Source organism: Schizosaccharomyces octosporus (assembly GCF_000150505.1).
Source record: "Schizosaccharomyces octosporus yFS286 unplaced genomic scaffold supercont6.3, whole genome shotgun sequence".
In the NCBI taxonomy this organism is placed as follows: domain Eukaryota; kingdom Fungi; phylum Ascomycota; class Schizosaccharomycetes; order Schizosaccharomycetales; family Schizosaccharomycetaceae; genus Schizosaccharomyces; species Schizosaccharomyces octosporus.
The window spans coordinates 1,735,803-1,754,131 of NW_013185621.1; the positions used below are offsets into that span (position 1 = coordinate 1,735,803).

At 37.5% G+C, this 18,329-nt stretch overlaps 8 protein-coding genes across 8 annotated transcripts; 4 read left to right on the forward strand and 4 right to left on the reverse strand.

Annotated features, from left to right (window-relative positions):
* Positions 1-26: 26 nt before the first annotated feature.
* On the reverse strand, positions 27-4,489 carry SOCG_01321 (uncharacterized protein). Its single transcript, XM_013164276.1, has one exon. The coding sequence runs from the start codon at positions 3,863-3,865 to the stop codon at positions 3,458-3,460; it is 408 nt and encodes a 135-aa protein (XP_013019730.1). The 5' UTR covers positions 3,866-4,489; the 3' UTR covers positions 27-3,457.
* On the forward strand, positions 97-4,046 carry SOCG_01320 (ubiquitin-protein ligase E3). The gene is made up of 2 exons (XM_013164275.1): positions 97-909; positions 955-4,046. The coding sequence occupies exons 1-2, from the start codon at positions 649-651 to the stop codon at positions 3,127-3,129; spliced, it is 2,436 nt and encodes an 811-aa protein (XP_013019729.1). The 5' UTR covers positions 97-648; the 3' UTR covers positions 3,130-4,046.
* On the forward strand, positions 4,028-6,669 carry SOCG_01322 (para-aminobenzoate synthase). Its single transcript, XM_013164277.1, has one exon. The coding sequence runs from the start codon at positions 4,458-4,460 to the stop codon at positions 6,588-6,590; it is 2,133 nt and encodes a 710-aa protein (XP_013019731.1). The 5' UTR covers positions 4,028-4,457; the 3' UTR covers positions 6,591-6,669.
* SOCG_01323 (uncharacterized protein) lies at positions 6,035-8,765 on the reverse strand. Its single transcript, XM_013164278.1, has 7 exons — positions 8,382-8,765; positions 8,263-8,337; positions 8,143-8,226; positions 8,034-8,096; positions 7,481-7,990; positions 6,853-7,443; positions 6,035-6,817 (listed from the first exon to the last, which is right to left on the reverse strand). The coding sequence occupies exons 1-7, from the start codon at positions 8,532-8,534 to the stop codon at positions 6,716-6,718; spliced, it is 1,578 nt and encodes a 525-aa protein (XP_013019732.1). The 5' UTR covers positions 8,535-8,765; the 3' UTR covers positions 6,035-6,715.
* Positions 8,719-11,777, reverse strand: SOCG_01324 (transcription factor Thi5). The gene has a single exon (XM_013164279.1). It carries the CDS (start codon positions 11,348-11,350, stop codon positions 8,915-8,917), a length of 2,436 nt encoding a protein of 811 aa, XP_013019733.1. The 5' UTR covers positions 11,351-11,777; the 3' UTR covers positions 8,719-8,914.
* Positions 11,778-11,873: 96 nt separating this feature from the next.
* On the forward strand, positions 11,874-13,213 carry SOCG_01325 (acid phosphatase). The gene is made up of 3 exons (XM_013164280.1): positions 11,874-12,397; positions 12,464-12,715; positions 12,765-13,213. The coding sequence occupies exons 1-3, from the start codon at positions 12,322-12,324 to the stop codon at positions 12,956-12,958; spliced, it is 522 nt and encodes a 173-aa protein (XP_013019734.1). The 5' UTR covers positions 11,874-12,321; the 3' UTR covers positions 12,959-13,213.
* On the reverse strand, positions 13,162-15,836 carry SOCG_01326 (U3 snoRNP protein Utp4). The gene has a single exon (XM_013164281.1). It carries the CDS (start codon positions 15,374-15,376, stop codon positions 13,247-13,249), a length of 2,130 nt encoding a protein of 709 aa, XP_013019735.1. The 5' UTR covers positions 15,377-15,836; the 3' UTR covers positions 13,162-13,246.
* Positions 15,814-18,271, forward strand: SOCG_01327 (inositol polyphosphate phosphatase). Its single transcript, XM_013164282.1, has one exon. It carries the CDS (start codon positions 16,176-16,178, stop codon positions 17,970-17,972), a length of 1,797 nt encoding a protein of 598 aa, XP_013019736.1. The 5' UTR covers positions 15,814-16,175; the 3' UTR covers positions 17,973-18,271.
* Positions 18,272-18,329: the final 58 nt, after the last annotated feature.

Genomic DNA, 18,329 nt, shown 5'->3' on the forward strand with positions numbered 1-18,329 from the left:
GCTTTAAACGAATTTCAACTGTTTTACAATGTAGAAAAAAAAAGAAAGAATATAATTTTATTTTGATAGGAAGTTCATAATCACTACCTTACAAAAGTTGGCTTGTACACAATTCCAAGGATTTGGAATTTCTAATTATAGATAGCTTTTTCATTCTAATCTACATAAGCTTGCAAAATTAAGCAATTAACAATCCATATACGTTCTGAAAGTGTCCTTACCGTACGTTAAGCTTGTTGAATATTAACACTTCCTGGATGCGAAAAATGTTTACCATACCATTATGCCAAGAAAAGCTCTATTTCGCTTAAGACATTCCTCCTTTCATGTCCTATGCAAGCTTTCGTCTAAAAATAAAGAAAGTAGTAGTCTGTGATGGTACGTTGACGAAACAAGTCATAGCTGGGAGCTACGCAATCATTAATTCAGGTTCGCTGAGATACTAGTAGTGTACTACTAGTGAGTCGTATTCGACGCATAATTTTGTAATGATAATCTGATCCGAACAATCCATATTAAAGAACCTTTCGTAACACTCCCCCTATATTTGCAACGTTGCTTAGACGCTTCTAAATTACTTTTCCTATTACTGCTTCATCAGAGAACTAGAAGAGTAGGAAAAATTATTTTGAACGAGATATAAAGCGAATGCCTTCTGCACACAGCTTCACCCAACTTGCTAACCATACTTCTCGGGCAGAACAATGTGAATCTAATAGTCATGAGCAATTGGGATCAGATAAACCTTCTTACAACTCACGGCCCTATTCTGATGCGCACATAAAGGTATCTGAGAAACTTAAGGAGCTTGTGTTTCAGCAGATGGGTGGGAATCCCGTAGGATTTCGATGGCCGGGATCTTCCAAAGACAGTCATAACAACCGCCTGAATGAAGAAGAATTAGAAATGGTAATTAAAAGAACGTATGATGACAACTCAACTAACAACATTCAGGTGGTGGGGACCTGCATTTGCTGCAGAAGCAGTCTCCGATATCCCAAGACAGTGCCATGCTTCCGTTGTGTTGTTTGTTTGACTATAAACGACTTGCATCCCATCCATGGCAGGTTGGATCATTCTCAAAAAAAGGATAATCCTTCAACTATCTCAGCTGCACTTGTGTTTCAAAAGATTAAAGAAACACGTTTCTGTCTAAAAAATGCGAGACGGAAAAAAGATAAACAGACATATACTTTGGCTATCTTGTCTCTGCAACAATTTCTTTCCCGTTTGTTCCGTAACTCATACATACTTCTTCAAGCCTTTTCTACTACCGATCATGTACACAAAACATGTGGACTCAATTTCCACGATATATGGCTTATGTATGAACAACTCATGAGTATGGATCCTTCTATCATGGAAGAAGTACTAAGAGCTACAGACAGTTTGCTTAGACGACCTAAACAACACTGCTATGACATTACTCATTATCGGTTCTTGTTAATTATCCTTGAGAATCCAGTCATCACGTACAATCAAAGAAATAAGAAGCATAACAAGTTAGGAATATTGAAAAGAATTTTTGGGATCCTTTCCAACCTTGGAAATGAAGCACATCGATACTTCATTTGTTGGTTTACACAAGGTCCATATCGGAATGCCACATTCTTTCGTGACAAGGTAGACCTTGTCAATGGATTTATTGGACAAAGGCTGTGTAAGCAGAGCGAACGAATTCAGTACAACTATTCTTATAACGCTGACTGGCAAATTCGTGCAGCAGCCATCAGTATGGCTCTATTGTATGGAGCTAACTGCCAAATGAATCTTGTTGACAAAAGTTCTTTTTATTGTACTATGGTTGACTATGTCAACCTGAATAAGGATTTTGAGCTCTGGGAGCAAAAGAGGCATTATTTTACATTCTGCCAGTACCCTTTTCTACTTTCCATGGGAGCAAAGGTAAAAATCATGCAGTTTGATACGCGCCGGCAAATGGAATATCGAGCGAGGGAGGCTTTTTTCTCCTCTATCCTTTCTAAAAAAGCAGTCGAACCTTACCTTATCCTTCGCGTACGACGGAATCATCTTTTAGCCGATAGTCTACGACAAGTGAGCAAACCAGGAATTGACCTTAAAAAGTCTCTTAAAGTCGAATTTGTAAATGAAGAGGGCGTAGATGCCGGAGGATTAAAAAAAGAATGGCTTTTGTTGCTTAGTCGGGAAATTTTTGATCCTAGTTTTGGGCTTTTCGAAAGTTATCCTGATGAACAGATGGATTACGTTTGGTTCAATACTAATAATAATTCCGTCAACAAAGAATACTATCATCTTGTTGGCGTGCTCATGGGTATGGCTGTTTATAATTCAGTGAATTTAGATGTAAGATTACCTCCCGTGTGCTATAAAAAGCTTCTAGGACTTCCCCTTACTCTGAATGATATGGCAGATTTTCGACCATCATTAACTAATGGGCTCCGAGAGCTTTTAGAGTTCGAAGGAGATGTTGAAGAAACATACGGACTGAATTTCACTATTAATGTACCCACAGGAACAGGGTACGAAACTGTTGAACTCATTAAAGATGGGTCACATATAAGCCTCAACAATAAAAACAGGAAGGAATATGTGGTCGCTTATTCCGATTATTTACTAAACACATCCGTTAAATCACCCTTTTCGACTTTTCAGGAGGGATTTTTGAAAGTCTGTGGAGGAAATGCTCTCTCGCTTTTTCAGGAGCAGGAGATTGAGAAATTAGTTAGGGGGAATGAAGAACACATCAATTGGGATTTGTTACGTGCAACTTGCACGTACGACATGTACAACCGTGAGTCTATATGTAGACAGAGTGGTAGAGTGCATGAAAGAAGGTCTCATATGCTTAATAACCACAGTGTTCAAAAAATCTCGGCAATTGCTTGGCTTTGGGACGTAATTTTTAGTCTCACGGAAGATAAACAACGAAAATTACTCGTCTTTATGACGGGAAGCGATCGAATTCCAGCAACTGGAATTCAAAGTATTCAGCTTCGCGTTTCAATACTAGGACCAGATACTGAGAAGCTTCCAATTGCTCACACTTGCTTCAACCAACTATGCATTTGGGAATACTCCACCAGAGAAAAATTAGAGCGAAAACTAAATCGAGCGATATATGAAACAAAGGGATTTGGACTTCGATAGTTGTTGTATTAATTGTATTATTGCGGAATAATTAAAGTCTTCATAATACGTACTTCTAATAAGAAGCTTAAAACGATCTCCAAAAAAATTCGTCTTTAGGAACAACTAATTTTTAGTCACAAAGCGATGGACTTCTTCCTTTGGTCTTCGTTTACTTCACATCATACATTCTTAAACATTTGATGCTGCCTCTATATTCGAAAATCCTTAAAACAAACCATGAATGAAATCTTCATAATAATTCTATCCTGCACATGCACTCATTGTCCAGAGACGGATGATCAGTACAACGTGTTTAGGGATTGTTTAACATGTTTGCTTTAAAGTCCTATTCGTCAAAATCAAAGTCATCGTCCTCATTATCTTCGAAAGGGTCGATAAATGCTTCCTCATCATGGTCCTCAACGCCTTCATTTCTTTGAACTTTGACACAGTTTTGACATCTTGGAGCCATCTTACATCGTTGTGACCTTGTAAATGCAGTTAGAGGTTTGTCTTCATCACAGGCAGAGCAGTTTAGTATGGAAGCTTGTTTAGGTGTACATGATGAACAAATTGCCTTAGGATTAGGAAGACTGATAATTTTACCGTTCCAACGTCGATATCCTTTCTGCCATTGAGTATCGTTGTACTCACTGCGACCTTTAGCTTGTTTGCATCGCATGCACGTTAGAAAGTTATTTTTCTGTGAAGCTCCAACTCGAGGATTTGGATTATTGTTGTTTTTTGTAGCCATCGTTGATTGCTGTTTAACTGAGAATTTGTATATCTTCACTTAAAATAGTTGAATGATCAGAATAATAATCCAAATTCAAACTTTCATCGAGATAGAACTGAAATCAATGACATAAAATCATCAGCTTTAAATCGACAGACAAACGAAAGGCAGTAGACGAGGAAAAGGTTGGTTGGGGTAAGGAAGAAAACATCCTAGAATTGCTCCTTTTTTAACATGTTGTTTAAAGATATTATGACACATCTTTTATGAAACTAGTATTACAATATATATAAGTCGAGGTTTTTTGAGGTGTAATCTTTTTTTTTCTAATCAATAAACCTCTTTATGGTTGCATAAACTCACTAGAACCCAATTAAATATACCTTTTTATAAGTTGTTCGAGTGAATTAACGGAAAGATCAAAATCTGATTTTAAGAACTGTCTTCTTGTACGTCTCTTTTAGCCATACTCAAGATCATATGTAAGCTAATTGTAAATTACATAGTCTGCTACTCTGGGTTTTTTATTTTTATATTCGTAAGAGTGCTGATGTTTTAGAATAAGTTTTTTGAAGTAATTCAAACAGATTTTTCAACTACTATCTCAAAAATGGCAAACGACAAAGAGAAACCCTTACGAATATTGTTGGTTGACTGTTACGACTCCTACACCTTTAATGTACATGATTTAATTCAGCGTGTTTCTAGTGAGTGCACTATTACTACTGTACATTGGGATACAGCTCGTCCTGATCTATGGGATCGTCTTAACTGTTTCGATGCCATTTTTATAGGACCTGGTCCCGGAAACCCATCTGAATATGCTTTCGTTTTTGAAAAAATATGGAACTCTGATGTACCGACGCTGGGGATTTGCTTGGGCTTTCAATCCCTTGCTTTGTATTATGGATGTTCAGTAGACAAAATGCCTACACTTCCGTGGCATGGAAGGGCTTCTAGCATACGTACTACGAATGATTCTATATATCAAAATTTGCCTTTGGTCAAAGGGATGCGGTATCACAGTTTGTATGTTGATTCTATTCCTACTAATGCTCTTCGAGTCCTTGCAAAGTCAACAGAAGATCAAATTATTATGGCAATTGAAGCAGTAGAAAAACCACATTATGGAATTCTTTATCATCCAGAAAGCATAGGTTCTTCTGATGCCGTTAGCATTGTGAGAAATTTCTTTAATGTTGTTAGGAAGTCTAGAATGAAGAACCAGTCTACAGCTTCAAGGGTGACAGGATTTGATGCCCTAGAAATTCAACCATCCCCTTTCATCAAAAATCCAGGAATCCCTACAATGAGAATCTCTAGTCAAGAGATACCATGGGTAGATCCTCTGACGGTTGTCGATTATCTAATCAATGTGAACAAGCCAATTTGTTTTTTGGATTCAGCTAAGAAACCAGGGAAATTTTCTATTGTTGGCTTTTTTGATGGCCCTTTCTCCCATTTTATTCGTTACAAAAAGTCGATTAGTACTACGTATATTGTGAATTGTCACAACAATCGCGAGGAGAAGTATGAAGGAGATTTTTGGGAAATAGTTGCGAAATTTATGGATCAGCATAAAGCCTTTCCTATCGATTCTAAACTACCGTTTCATGGCGGCATTATCGGAGCAATTGGCTACGAGTGTAGCGACTATTCTTCCAGGTCCATAGCCGAAATATCATCGTTCGCAGATAGTGCAGAAAGAAATGAAAAGAATTATGTTGATGCTGAGCTTGCGTTTGTCGATAGATCGATTGTATTTGATCTAGAAGATAAAAAGGCGTATGTTCAGACATTGCACCCTACAGATGATCGCTTACATATCTGGTGGAAAGATTTACTATGCGATCTTGAAAAATTTAATAAACGTACAACAAAACCTCATGGTTGTGGATCAACAACGAAAAAACCGACTGAGCAAGATTATACTGACCGCGTTCGTGTATGTCAAGAAAAATTACTAGCTGGCGACTCCTATGAAATGTGCTTAACAGATACTACGTTTGCCTCTACTGATCCATATCTTTCAGACTATGACTTGTATCTGCAAGTCCGTTCACATAACCCTTCATCTTTTGCCGGGTTTCTTCGTTTTCCCCATTTAACCTTACTATGCTGCTCACCAGAAAGATTTATGAAATACGAAAATTCAACGTGTCATTTTTCTCCTATTAAGGGTACTCTAAAAAAAGGTCCACAAATGACCTACGAAGAAGCAAGAAGTAAATTATTAAATCCCAAGGACACAGCAGAATTGAATATGATTATAGATCTCATTCGAAATGATTTACATCAATTGGCGAAGAAAGGTTCAGTTGAAGTTCCTCAACTATATCAAGTTGAAGAGCATCCAACTGTTTACTCCCTTCTTTCGCATATTTACGGCCAGGTAGACAAATCTGTAACCGCGTGGGATGTTTTAGCGAAGTGTTTCCCTCCCGGATCCATGACAGGTGCTCCTAAGTTAAGAACGGTTCGAATGCTTGAGGAATTGGAACCTCATGGTCGTGGGATATACTCTGGAACTCTAGGATACTGGGACGTTACTGGATCATCAGAATTTAACGTGGTAATTCGATCAGCTTTTAAATACGATGAAGATAATCTTTGGAGAATAGGGGCTGGTGGTGCGGTAACCGTCTTAAGTACTCCATTAGGTGAATACGAAGAGATGCTGTTAAAAGTTAACAGCATTTTACCTGCCTTATGTTCGTTTGGTCCTGGTCGAGAAGGTTATTAATAGCGAATTAGCAAACTGATTAATTTATGCAATTGGATAGATAATTAGAATAAAATTAAGGGCGATGGTGGAAAACAGATTAACCGTAAATGTGTAATATATAAACTTTTCAGTTTGTTAGTCTCTTAATTTATCGAGGAAAGACTTAGTGGATGTCCAAGGAATAAATCCTGTACGACGGTAGAATGTCGCTGCCCCATAACTAATAGGTCCTCGCTAGTTATATCCTGATGAGTTAGTAATAACCTAGAAATCAACATACCCTAAATTGAAGTGCAGCTTGCTCTGCTGCTATTTGGATGGCTTCTCCTTTCTTCAAAGAATGGCCAATTCCTCTAACATAGTCGTCGCACCAAACCTCAGCAAGCCAAACTATATTATTTGTATCACGAAGGGTCACGTGAAGATGCTTAAGCGAAACAAAGCGTGGATTGTGCATTATTAAGTTAGCAGCTTCTATAGTTCTTCCGTAAATTGGACTGGTATAATTCCATTCCTTTAATGGGCGACCGGTAAGTTTTAAATACCTAGCTCTGATCACTCTCATTGCTTTTTCGTCATGAGCAAATGAATCCACTTGTGTTAGATATTCTAGCACAGCCGGTTCGGTGAGGAGTGGCTCTTGCGAAACGTGATATTTTTGAACAATAGGCAATGAATCCAACGGATAATTGTATTTGTAATTTGTAGACGAAAGGTTATCACGATTTTTTACTTCCCGAACATTTCGTAAAGCATTTCGATATTTTTCTACCTTCGGCTCTACTTTTCGAACAGAAGAGAACTTTTCTATTTCTCTTGAAATATTTTGAATAGAAAGTTCTTTTTGATCCGCTTTCTCGCGTAGAAGTGTCTAAAAATTAGTAAACGATAAGACAGCACGTACTTACCAATGATTTACTCAAGTTTGCTTTCAAAAGTAGTATTTTATCCATCAGATCCTTTGAGCTTTCCCTATATTTGATATCCTGTGAACTTAAATTAGTAGAATAAGTTTCGATATGTTCAATAAATTGGTTAATAGAGGCTATTTGTTCAGCCCGCTGTTCTAAAATATCCTGTTGCGTTTTTAAATGAAATGCAACCAGTTCTAAGTCTTTCGGTTCTAAAGTTAATGAGTCTTGAGTGGTTAACGACTTCGGTCTTAACAAACAAGAAGGATATAGATATGCTGCATTAGCATCGACAGGAATATTCTGTGAGGCATTAGAAACAGCACATAGTATGTTAAGCAAAGATTTCGATTTTGGTAAAGCCGACTGCAATGCTTCGTTGATTGAATCGTATTCTTTTTCAAGTTGAGATTCCTCTTCAAGAAGCTCTTCGTAAGTTGGACAATCCTTTAGCCCTAATATATTGAAAAATTGGTTGATTTCGTTCGTAATAGATTGAAAATTTTCCTCGTGTTATGTTAATTGTCTATTGTTAAAAGTCTTCACTTACATGCTCGGCAAGAATTTCAGTTTGTAGCATTCGATGTTCCTCCATATCAGAATCCAATTTAAACTAAATATCATAATTAGAGATAGGATGTTACACTTGTTTTTCCTACCGTTTCCTTTTCCAAGCCTTTTGCTCTTTCCCGAATATGCCGTTTTTGCTCACTGATTTCAAGCTTTTCGGTTTGTAAGGATTTCTAAATATTAGTAAGATTATAGCGAAAATATCCTACCATTTCTCTTTGATAGCTCTTTATCTTCTCTTCAACTTCTGCCGTCAAGACCTTGTTTTCAGCTTCTAAGTGTTCCTTATTTGAAGATTAGCATAATTTAGATGAGAAGTCGTTCATACTATCTTTTCAGACATAGAGCTAATTTTTTTCAGCTCATCATCGGAAAGATCATTGCCGGTAGTTTTAGTAACTGGAACTTCCGAACTGTACGTTTGTTTGATAGATCTCTCATTCTGTCTCAAGGATGGAGACGCAGATTTGTAAGGAAACATGTTTCATAAGGCAATTCGAGGATTAAGTAGCAGCTTTGAGGTTTCACAATCGTTTTTATATACGCAGTTCAAAGTAATTTACGAGCCAGTGATTAATCAAGCTAATAGTAGTGTATATTGGATTTGTTATTTAAATTGCTTTAAGATTAGAGATATTCTCTAAAAAGTCAGATTAAAGTAATTGTCTTCGTGTTGTTGTAGTAAACAGGTAGGTTGTTTACAGATAAGGCTGGACAGAAACCCAAATATTGGAACATTAAGCTCATTAGAAGGTTTCGTTTATATTATGTAAAACAATTAATTATATAAAATAAATAGAAAAATGAATTTTGTAACAAAGAACATACAAATTAAAAAAGTCCCAATGCCAATCACATACCCTAGTTTAGATTATTCGACTCTATATCCATGTTAAGCAATGCTTCATGCCATGAAAGAAAGGGATGATATGAACTTGTAGTACATTCAGCCTGCGATTGGAATTTTTCATGATTGAGGTGTGAATCCATCTCGAAAGATTTAGACTTGGACTTAGAGTTCAATGAATGACCAACAGGTAAATCTGTGTCCTTGGAAAGCTGCTGTATCCAGGTTTTCCATGCAAGATATCCTTCTTGCACTTGAGAAAGTTCAGACGAAGCTTCAGCATCAACAAAGCTTGTTTTCTGATGTGCGGTTTTAGATTTGTTTTTATATTGAGACACTATAGCTTCTAATTTTTGCAATTTCCTTTGGGAATCAATAGATACAGATACCATGGCTTTTAAAAGGCGAATACAGTCTGATAGATGCCTGTCATCAGTAAATTTTGTTACGACAAATAATAGACATATCGATGCTGCCGTATACACAACTTCAAATTCGAGAGATGAAAAAGTATTTAAGCCACCATTCTCTTGCAAGAATGAAATGAGCGATAAAATTGACTGTACAGAGTCTATACAAGAATTTGTCTCTGGGGTTACGGACACAGACACCGGAATTGATGGCGACTGCAAAGAAAGGCTATTAGAATTCAAGCGCAAATAATATAAAAATATTGGTCCAAAAAGTAGAAGGTTAACATGATGATACAAAAGAAGCAAGAAAACACTCCCGTGAAATAAAGGACTCGATTGGTCGTAATTCCCATGTTCTAGTTGAAACGGGAGTTCCGCCTTCCATTGTTTAAACCTTTGAGACGCTTCTTTAACCTTGGACAAAAGAGACGTATAATCTTGTTTTTGATCGATGCAATGTCCCATTAAATTATATATAGATAGCAGTGAAGGTACTGCAGTTGAGAAGAGTTTGATTGTAGACGTAAAATGCGAGATTGTGGATGGAATAAAAGGAATCTCCAACTCAGGCATTGTTTTTGGCAGCGTTGTAAAACAAAAATCATTTGCTGAAAACAAATTAACTATAGGGGTAATCCCCTTCTGGAGAAACAATATAGAAGAGAGTACGCGAAGAGACCATACTAATCTTGTATGAATCTCCGGAGTAACTGAGTCACCAGTGATCTCGGTAGAGCCAGATACTTCAAGCCCAATGATTCGAGCTATATGCAAGGCTAATCCTACATAAGAGAAAGCTTCCCTGATTCTGTCTGTCATAAGACACTGAAATGCAACAAAAGCTACCGCTTGCACCGTGGAGACACTATAATTTTGCAGAAGAGAAAAGAGTAATTTCTCACTAATACTGAAAAGTCCAGATATATCTTCAATAGGTTCTTCTATATGGATCCTATCGTTATTCGCGCTCATACTGCCAAGAGCCATAATGCTCATTGATACAATAAGAAAGCTAATGTCCAAGTTGTTTGGCGATTTCGGAAAATCATGAAAGATTTGGTAGCGTTTGTAAAACAACGAAGCTGGATAAAATTGTAGGATGCATTGAAAACGACTAAAATATATATCAGAGAGCTGTTTTGCAGTTGATAGAGAAGGTAGCATATGACAAGCTAAAAGAGATAGTGATTCCAGACATTTTGAGGTTATTTCTGAGGATTTATGCTTAGAAGATTGTCCTAATGGGACCAAGTCGTTTTCAACAGACTTCGGTAGAGAAGAATCTGAAGCTTCCGAAAATTGCATGGAAAGCGGCAGTGGGTCAAAACCTAGATAAGAAGATGAACATTTCAAAATATTCAAGGACGAAACTACTTCATCCAAAAGAATTGAAGATGAAGTTGGTCCAATGAGAAGTGGTCCTAACAAATCATGAGAGAGGCGCTCAGTGGGTAGGAAACTAATAGAATGTTCAGTTGAGTTTGCCAAAGGTTCTAAGATGGAAGACTTTTTGTACGAAGAACACCGAGCATGCTCTCTACAATCAAAGAGATCTTTCATTTGTAATTGATTCGTGGACTTCTCTGTAGTCTCTTCATTAGGATTCAAAGTAGGATTATAAAGACTTTCATCTACAATTGCAGGCTTAACCAAAGAAGCAACTGACATTCCTTGTTTCATATGAAACTCTATATTATTACATAGTTGGACCAAGGACCGCGTACATTGAGGGACTGAAGGGCAGATATGCTCGAATAAAAATTCAAAACATTTTTGTCGTTTCTTTAATTCTGCAACGAATTGCTTGGACGGAAGAGACCTTTGCTTTTCGGCAACCTCATAAACGCACTGAATCCCCAAAACTTCACAAGAATAGCACGGCTCCTTGCCTGTACAGCGAACTTTTTTTGACCGACAGCCTAAACAAGCATGTCGTACTCGTTTTCGTATGCCGACGGGAACCCTACGTTTCTGCTTATTGAATTCACTCTTTTGTTCTAGGTATAGAGGCCGATGGGAGAAGCCCTCAGGCAACATTAGAAATATAAAAAAATTGTCTATATTCAAAATTCACATACTTCCACAAGATTACAGATTTCCTGAGTATGTCCATCGGGCGTAGCTATCCGTTTACTTGCTAAAAGTAGTTAAAGTAAGGATAAGCGATTTGAGCAACTCTCACATATGTTTTATGAATTTATGAGTAGATCGGATTTTGTTTATATAAAAATACTTCATTAAAAACAATTCAAAATGAAAAGCTTGAAGTTTGATGAATGGATGAGCAGTGTTTGCGCTACGTAATTCGAGAAACTCTTTGATTTTTAGTTTAAATGCATAGTGAAAAGTGTTTAGAAAGCAAGAGAATTAACTATTTACGCATATAAATCTTTTCCTGCCGCCGTAGTATGGATTCGTTGTTCTTGGGGTTATTTTTCTGAAACGTACATAGTCTAAGATGAAGTCGAATGTATATCATGGTTTTCAGATCTCTAAGTAATTTCATACAGTCCGTACATAAAAGTTTTTATTCAATAAAATCATAACTTCCACGATATTGTGAAAAAGCATTGTAGTGAATTCATCATATTAAAAGAATACGATATTGCCAGCAGAGAAGAACAATTCAAGTTGTTGGGCAAGGCCGAGTAGAAAAAACGTTTAGAAAGTAAAATCGATTTTACTTTTCGAAATATTTCTTCTTTGTCAAATATCTTGAACAATTTCTAAAGGTAACAATACCCGTCGATATATAGTGATCCAGAAAATTTTTCAAATATACATTAGAAAAAAAAAGAGAAACGCTTTCTCAATCTAACTTAGCCTTCCTCATCGAGTCTTAAGGCTATATATTCCCTTTAAAAAAAAAGAAAAAGGAATTCGAAAGGAGACTATTCTTTTTAAGTGATATTCACTTCCCTTGTAAACCTGATATTGGACTTCAAAACGTTTATTTTCTCTCCTTAAAGACAATTCCTCTTCTGGAGTATTGTCTAATCATTTGAACTATGTCTTCTAATTATCCAAAATGTGTTGTGTTTGATTTGGATTATACGTTGTGGCCTTTATGGATTGACACTCATGGTATGTAACCAACATCAAAGTGAATTTCGTTTCTGTATTATTTGAATAGTTTTCTAACTCCCCTAGTTACACCACCCTTTCGGGCTGCGAAAAATGATCCTCAAGTCATCGTTGATCGGTATGGGACCGATATAACATTTTACAAAAACGTCACCAATATCCTTCAGGAATTGAAAGATGCAAATGTTAAGCTTTGCATTGCAAGTCGAACCCATGCTCCTAAGTTTGCGTACCAAGTACTGAATCTGATGAAGGTTCCTATCGACGGAGAGTTGCAACCGGCTTCAAGGTTCTTTTCCAACATTAAAGCATTTCCTGGTAAGCTACATAAGCAACTAAAAAGTAATAATTAACATCTGACATTTAGCAACCAAAATCGATCATTTTGAGCAGCTTCATAAAGAGACGGGAATCAAGTACAAGGACATGCTTTTCTTTGATGATGAAAGTCGTAATCGTGTAGTTGAATCTCTTGGTGTTACTTTTTGTTTAGTTCCCGATGGCCTCAATCGTGCTTCTTTTGAAGAAGGCGTCAGGAAATGGCAGAAAAACAGAAAATAACTTTGTTGAAACTCTTACGTTTACTTTTACAATGTTCCAAAAATCAAAATAATGGATGAATTATTCCAATCGTAATGAGAAATCTTTTACATAGTGTAGCTATATTTCAAAGCATTTGAACACCCTGCTATTTACAGCATTTTACCAGCAATGGGTTGTTTTTACCTTCTACAAAAGCATATTATCTTTTTCACGTCTTACGTTATTCCTTTAACCATTCCATATATTCATTTCCTACCCAAGAAAACTTTTCCCTATTCAAAATTTTTCTAAAACAAAATAAACTCCTCAAGCGCCAAATCTATGCTCGTAAAATGTACCTGGAACATCTGTGCTCATTAATATATCAGCTATCGGCCTTTCTATAACGAGAAGCTCAGTTGATCCTACCAAGCCAACTAGTAACATAGGTCGATATTTATGTGTTATCCAGAATGATCTTGACGCACCAGTTCCAAAAGTGGATAAAGATGTGGCATTTTGAACAGAAGAACGTTGCTTTGTGGAAGAAGTACCATCAACAGTTCCCTCCATTTTACGTTTTTCGGCATTTCGATTTGTTGGAAGATTCAAACTTAGGTCGAAGAAAGACACATAGTTTGCTGACCAAATCCAGAATCGGCTGGGATTTTGGATATCAAAAAACGCACCAAAGGGCTTGTCCAATAAATGTGCAAATGGCTTTGGCATATTGTTTGAATTTGTTTTAGACCACTCAGTTAGCTTTCGACTTTGAACATCAAACTCGAAAACCTGATTACCTGCTGTCACAACAGCTAAACGACCAGGGATATCTGATCGGAAAGCCATAGCTCGTACAAAACTGTTTACTCGAGGTAATTCTATGTATGACAACGTTGAGAATGAATAGCAAAACGTATTTCCATGCAAATCAGCAATAGCAAAATAATCACCATCTGGTGAAACGGAGACGGTGGCTATCCCCTCGCATGCACTCTGAACAGCCCCTCTGTATTTGGAAGGTGCTTTTTTGGTTTCAGGTTGAGAAACCTCAAAAACTTCAAGCTGGTGTGTTTCAATTCGACTCAAATCGAGCAAGAAAATGTCAGATTCGTTGCTAATTAAAATGAGTTTCTTCATGTCTACCGTAAACTGCAATAAGGTTGCTCCAACGCTAGACAAAAAGGGATCTTCAACACTTTCCACATAGACCTTGTCATCAGTGTAATGAACACGGTAGAGCTTAGTCGTTTGAATTGTAGATACTGCAAGCAACTCCCCATTTTGGGATATCGCGGCATGAACGATATTTTCTTCGTCTTGTAAAACAATTTTTAGGAGGAAGCGGTAACCCGGAGAACCAATTCGCCAAACTAAAACTTGATGATCCTCCCATAACATAAATAAACGAGCTTGTGTAGCAATTGCCATACGAGGCTTTTGCGGAACAGCTGGAATCATTCGGTGATGTTTCGCATTAAATTGACGAACGGGCACCACAGCAAGCATCATATCTGCACCACCAGAAACCAAAACATCTACAGTCTTACATTCAAGAATAGACATGCAGCGAACATCATGCGAATGAAATCTCCGGAAGCTATTGCTTACCCATTCACGCTTGCCACCGTCTCTTGTATACTGAACCGTCTTGCGATCAATACCAGAAGAAAATACGATATTACCATTGCTAGAGACAGCTAAAGTCAGTACATCAGCCGAATGCAGCTTGAATGACTGGGTAAGAGTAAAGTACTTTCCGTTCCAAAACTTGACCGCTCCGGAAGAATCTGCCGTGACAATTGTATTATCTTTAAGGGATTTAACATCCCAAACGAGGGAACGGCTTCCCTTCTTGGCACGATCAACTTGCATTCGAGCTATGATTGTGGAATTTGGGCTTTCGACATCCCAAACTTTGACAATTCCATCTGCACATCCACCGACAAGATGGTTCTTCCCTTGCCAACATAATGAAAGGATACGAGAAGTCTGTCGCATCAAGGTACGCTTATACTCTATTACACCACGTCCTCCACTAATGTCAAACAAGACGCAACTACCGTCATCACAGCCAGCAGCTAAAGTGTTTGTTTCCTCATGAAGCGAAATAGACCAAATCGCACCAGCATTAGAATCTTGATGCACTAATGGTTTACCGGTTTGTAAATTCCATTCGGTGATGGAAGTAGAAAATCCAATACTAAATAAACGTAACTCTTCATCACTTACACTCCAAGCAAGACCTTCTACGCTTCGATTTACACCACCATAGAGGACGCCCTTCAAGCACCAGTCTCCTTTTGGTGTCCATATTTCAATATTTCCGTTAGCGCGTCCAACTGCCAAATGTAAATTAGATGGCAAAGGATCTTGTGAAGAAAGTTGATGCGAAAATGCAAGAGCAGTAATGGGTGAAGGGGTGTACTCAACGAAACGACAACGATGAATATCCATGATAAACTAATTTTTGTCCTTTTAATATATAATACAAGGTAAAGCCAGATAGATCGACTTATTATAAATATAAAGACCGACAGTAAAAGAAGTGGATTTTGTTCGATTTCCAACAAACGAGTATTATTTTCGAAATGTTGTTACAATTAAAAGATACTTTTCTTGTTTATCTCTTTATTTCCAAAATTTTTCAACGAAATAGACCAACAATGCAAAATTACTAGATCAAAGGAAAATGAAAAATGTCAACGCTAAGAATGCGTGAATAAACACCGAGAATCAAGTGCTTTTCACTTCTAGAAATAAGAAACTTTCAGGAAATTAATAAAAACTGAAACCTCCTAGTTTCATTGACCTCCAGTGTTGTTCACGCTGTTAGCAAGGTCTTGGTAGTGGTCAGTGAATTTTCACCAGGTTACTGAAATAACGATGGTACTTGAAAATACAAGGAGAAATAAAATAACAAACTTACGACAGAAGCAATATTTTTCTATAGTTTAGATTTAATTATATGAGCAATAGATTCTTTTCCTCCTGCTCGGACATTATGTATAAATAGTAACTAAGGATACTAATAACTTGTAATCAAAGCAAGGAGAAAGGAGACGTATAATTTGAAGTTTAGAATATTTTTTTATCCTTACAATTACCCTCAGCTGATGAAGTCAAATTCTCAGTCACCGTGTACGATCAGATCGTTCATACTTCAGGTCACTTAAGGTAGTGAACTTACGACTTACCATTAACCAACCACGGAAAAAAAGCCAGTTTACTCTTTGAAGGAGAACATAAAGAAGAAATGGTGCAGTTTGAAGCAACAGAAAAGCAATTTAAGCTTCGTCGCGAGGATTGCTGCTTGTTAATTGACCGTGCTACTGGACATGTCCAAATTACGCCAGAAGAACTGGATTCGGAAGATCGCAAGAGTGAAAACAGCGTTACGATTTTTGGATCCATAAAATTAAAGAAGGATGAATATCTAATTCTTGCTACAGAAAGGTCTAGTGCTGCTCAGATATTGGGTCACAAGATTTATCGAGTAGAGAAGTTTGAAGTGATTCCTTACATGGGACGACTTGCAACTGATCAAGATGAATTGGATTTATATAATTTACTTCAGAATCATTTAAAAACAGGTCCCTTCTACTTTAGTTATACTTGGGACCTGACGAACTCGTTGCAACGGTCATGTGCAGAAGAAACCAAAAATCCAAATGTTTCCAGGAGTGATAATCGGTTTTTTTGGAATGAATTTGCCAGTAAAAATTTCATCCAAGCCGTTCAAGCACATCCCGAAGCGGCTTCATTCGTCACGCCTATGATTTACGGCTTCATCACTTCCTCCAGTACTATGGTGAAAGGTCGTTCAGTGACTTTGGCGCTTATTTCTCGTAGATCCAAATTTCGTGCAGGAACACGTTATTTTACTAGAGGTATTGATGAAAATGGTAATCCCGCCAATTTCAATGAAGTTGAACAAATCACCATTGTCTCAGATGATCGTTCTGAAATAACATACTCTCATGTGCAAACTCGAGGAAGTGTTCCGGCTTATTGGGCAGAAGTGAACGATCTTCGTTATCGTCCGAGAATGATCACTAATTCGGCATCCCTTGCTACCAGAGCTGCACAGAAGCATTTTGACGAGCAAATCGCTATTTACGGTGATCAAATCTTGGTTAATTTGGTAAATTGCAAAGGACATGAGCTTCCCGTCAAACAGGTTTATGAAAATGTCGTGCGACGTTTGGACAACCCTCGTATCCACTATCATTACTTTGATTTTCATAAGGAATGCAGCCGCATGCGCTGGGACCGTGTTTCGTTATTGATGGATGAGATTCTTCCAGAGTTAGACGAGCAAGGATATACTACTCTAGACACACAGAAATATCGTGTGCTTTCTAGACAAACTAGTGTTGTCCGTAGCAACTGTATGGATTGTCTCGACCGAACTAATGTTGTTCAAAGCTGTATTGGTCGACATGTTTTGACAAATCAGCTTCGAAAGTGCGGTTTACTGGGTGCGACCCATCCTCTTCGTTCCATCCTTCCTTTGGATAAGAGCTTCTGTCGTATTTGGGCTGATAATGCTGATCATATCAGTACTGCTTACTCAGGAACTGGTGCTTTGAAAACCGACTTTACCCGTACCGGAGTTCGTACTCGCCGTGGTGCATTTGATGATTTTGTCAATTCAGCTAAGCGATATATTCTTAACAACTTTTACGATGGTGCCCGCCAGGACGCTTATGATTTGGTGTTAGGTCGTTTTATTCCCTCTTCCAACTTTCATTACCGCCTTGATTTACGCCCTCTTACTATTCGTTGTATGCCTTACGTGTTATTAACATGCGTGTTTCTGTTTTTCTTTTCCTTGTTTTCCCGTTCTTCAACGGCAGTCCTTCCCCCGCACATTCTTTTGTTGCTTTCGTTCCTTGGTGTTTTGACTTCTGCTTTCTACTGTTTTTCTCATGGAATGCAATACGTGAACTGGCCACGTCTGTTGCTTCCGGCTTTTTTACATTCAGAGTTTAACTCCGAAGGCCGAGTCTTTTCTCCTAATAGTCAATTGGCAACTCAGCACAAAGCCTAAACTAGTTGAGTAGTCTCCTGTATCAGAAAATTTCTGCAACAATCTCGCTGAACAGAAAGGAAAATGTACTTCTTTTCCCTCACGCTTGACTCTAACCTGATATGATAAATGAAAAAGATGTTTTATGTTTTCACTACTGTGTGACATGAACCTTTCAATAGCTTTTGCTTTTCGCGACGACTTTTTTCTTGACATTCATTATGAGACTATATTTAATAACATATCTATCTTTAACAAGAGGAAAATTTTTAACTCCTATAGAACAATAAAATCTAGAAAATATAATTTAAATCATTCAATCTCTTTTTTATTCCACTTTTACTTCAATGCCTTCTAGCATTCCTATTTCTCTCATCA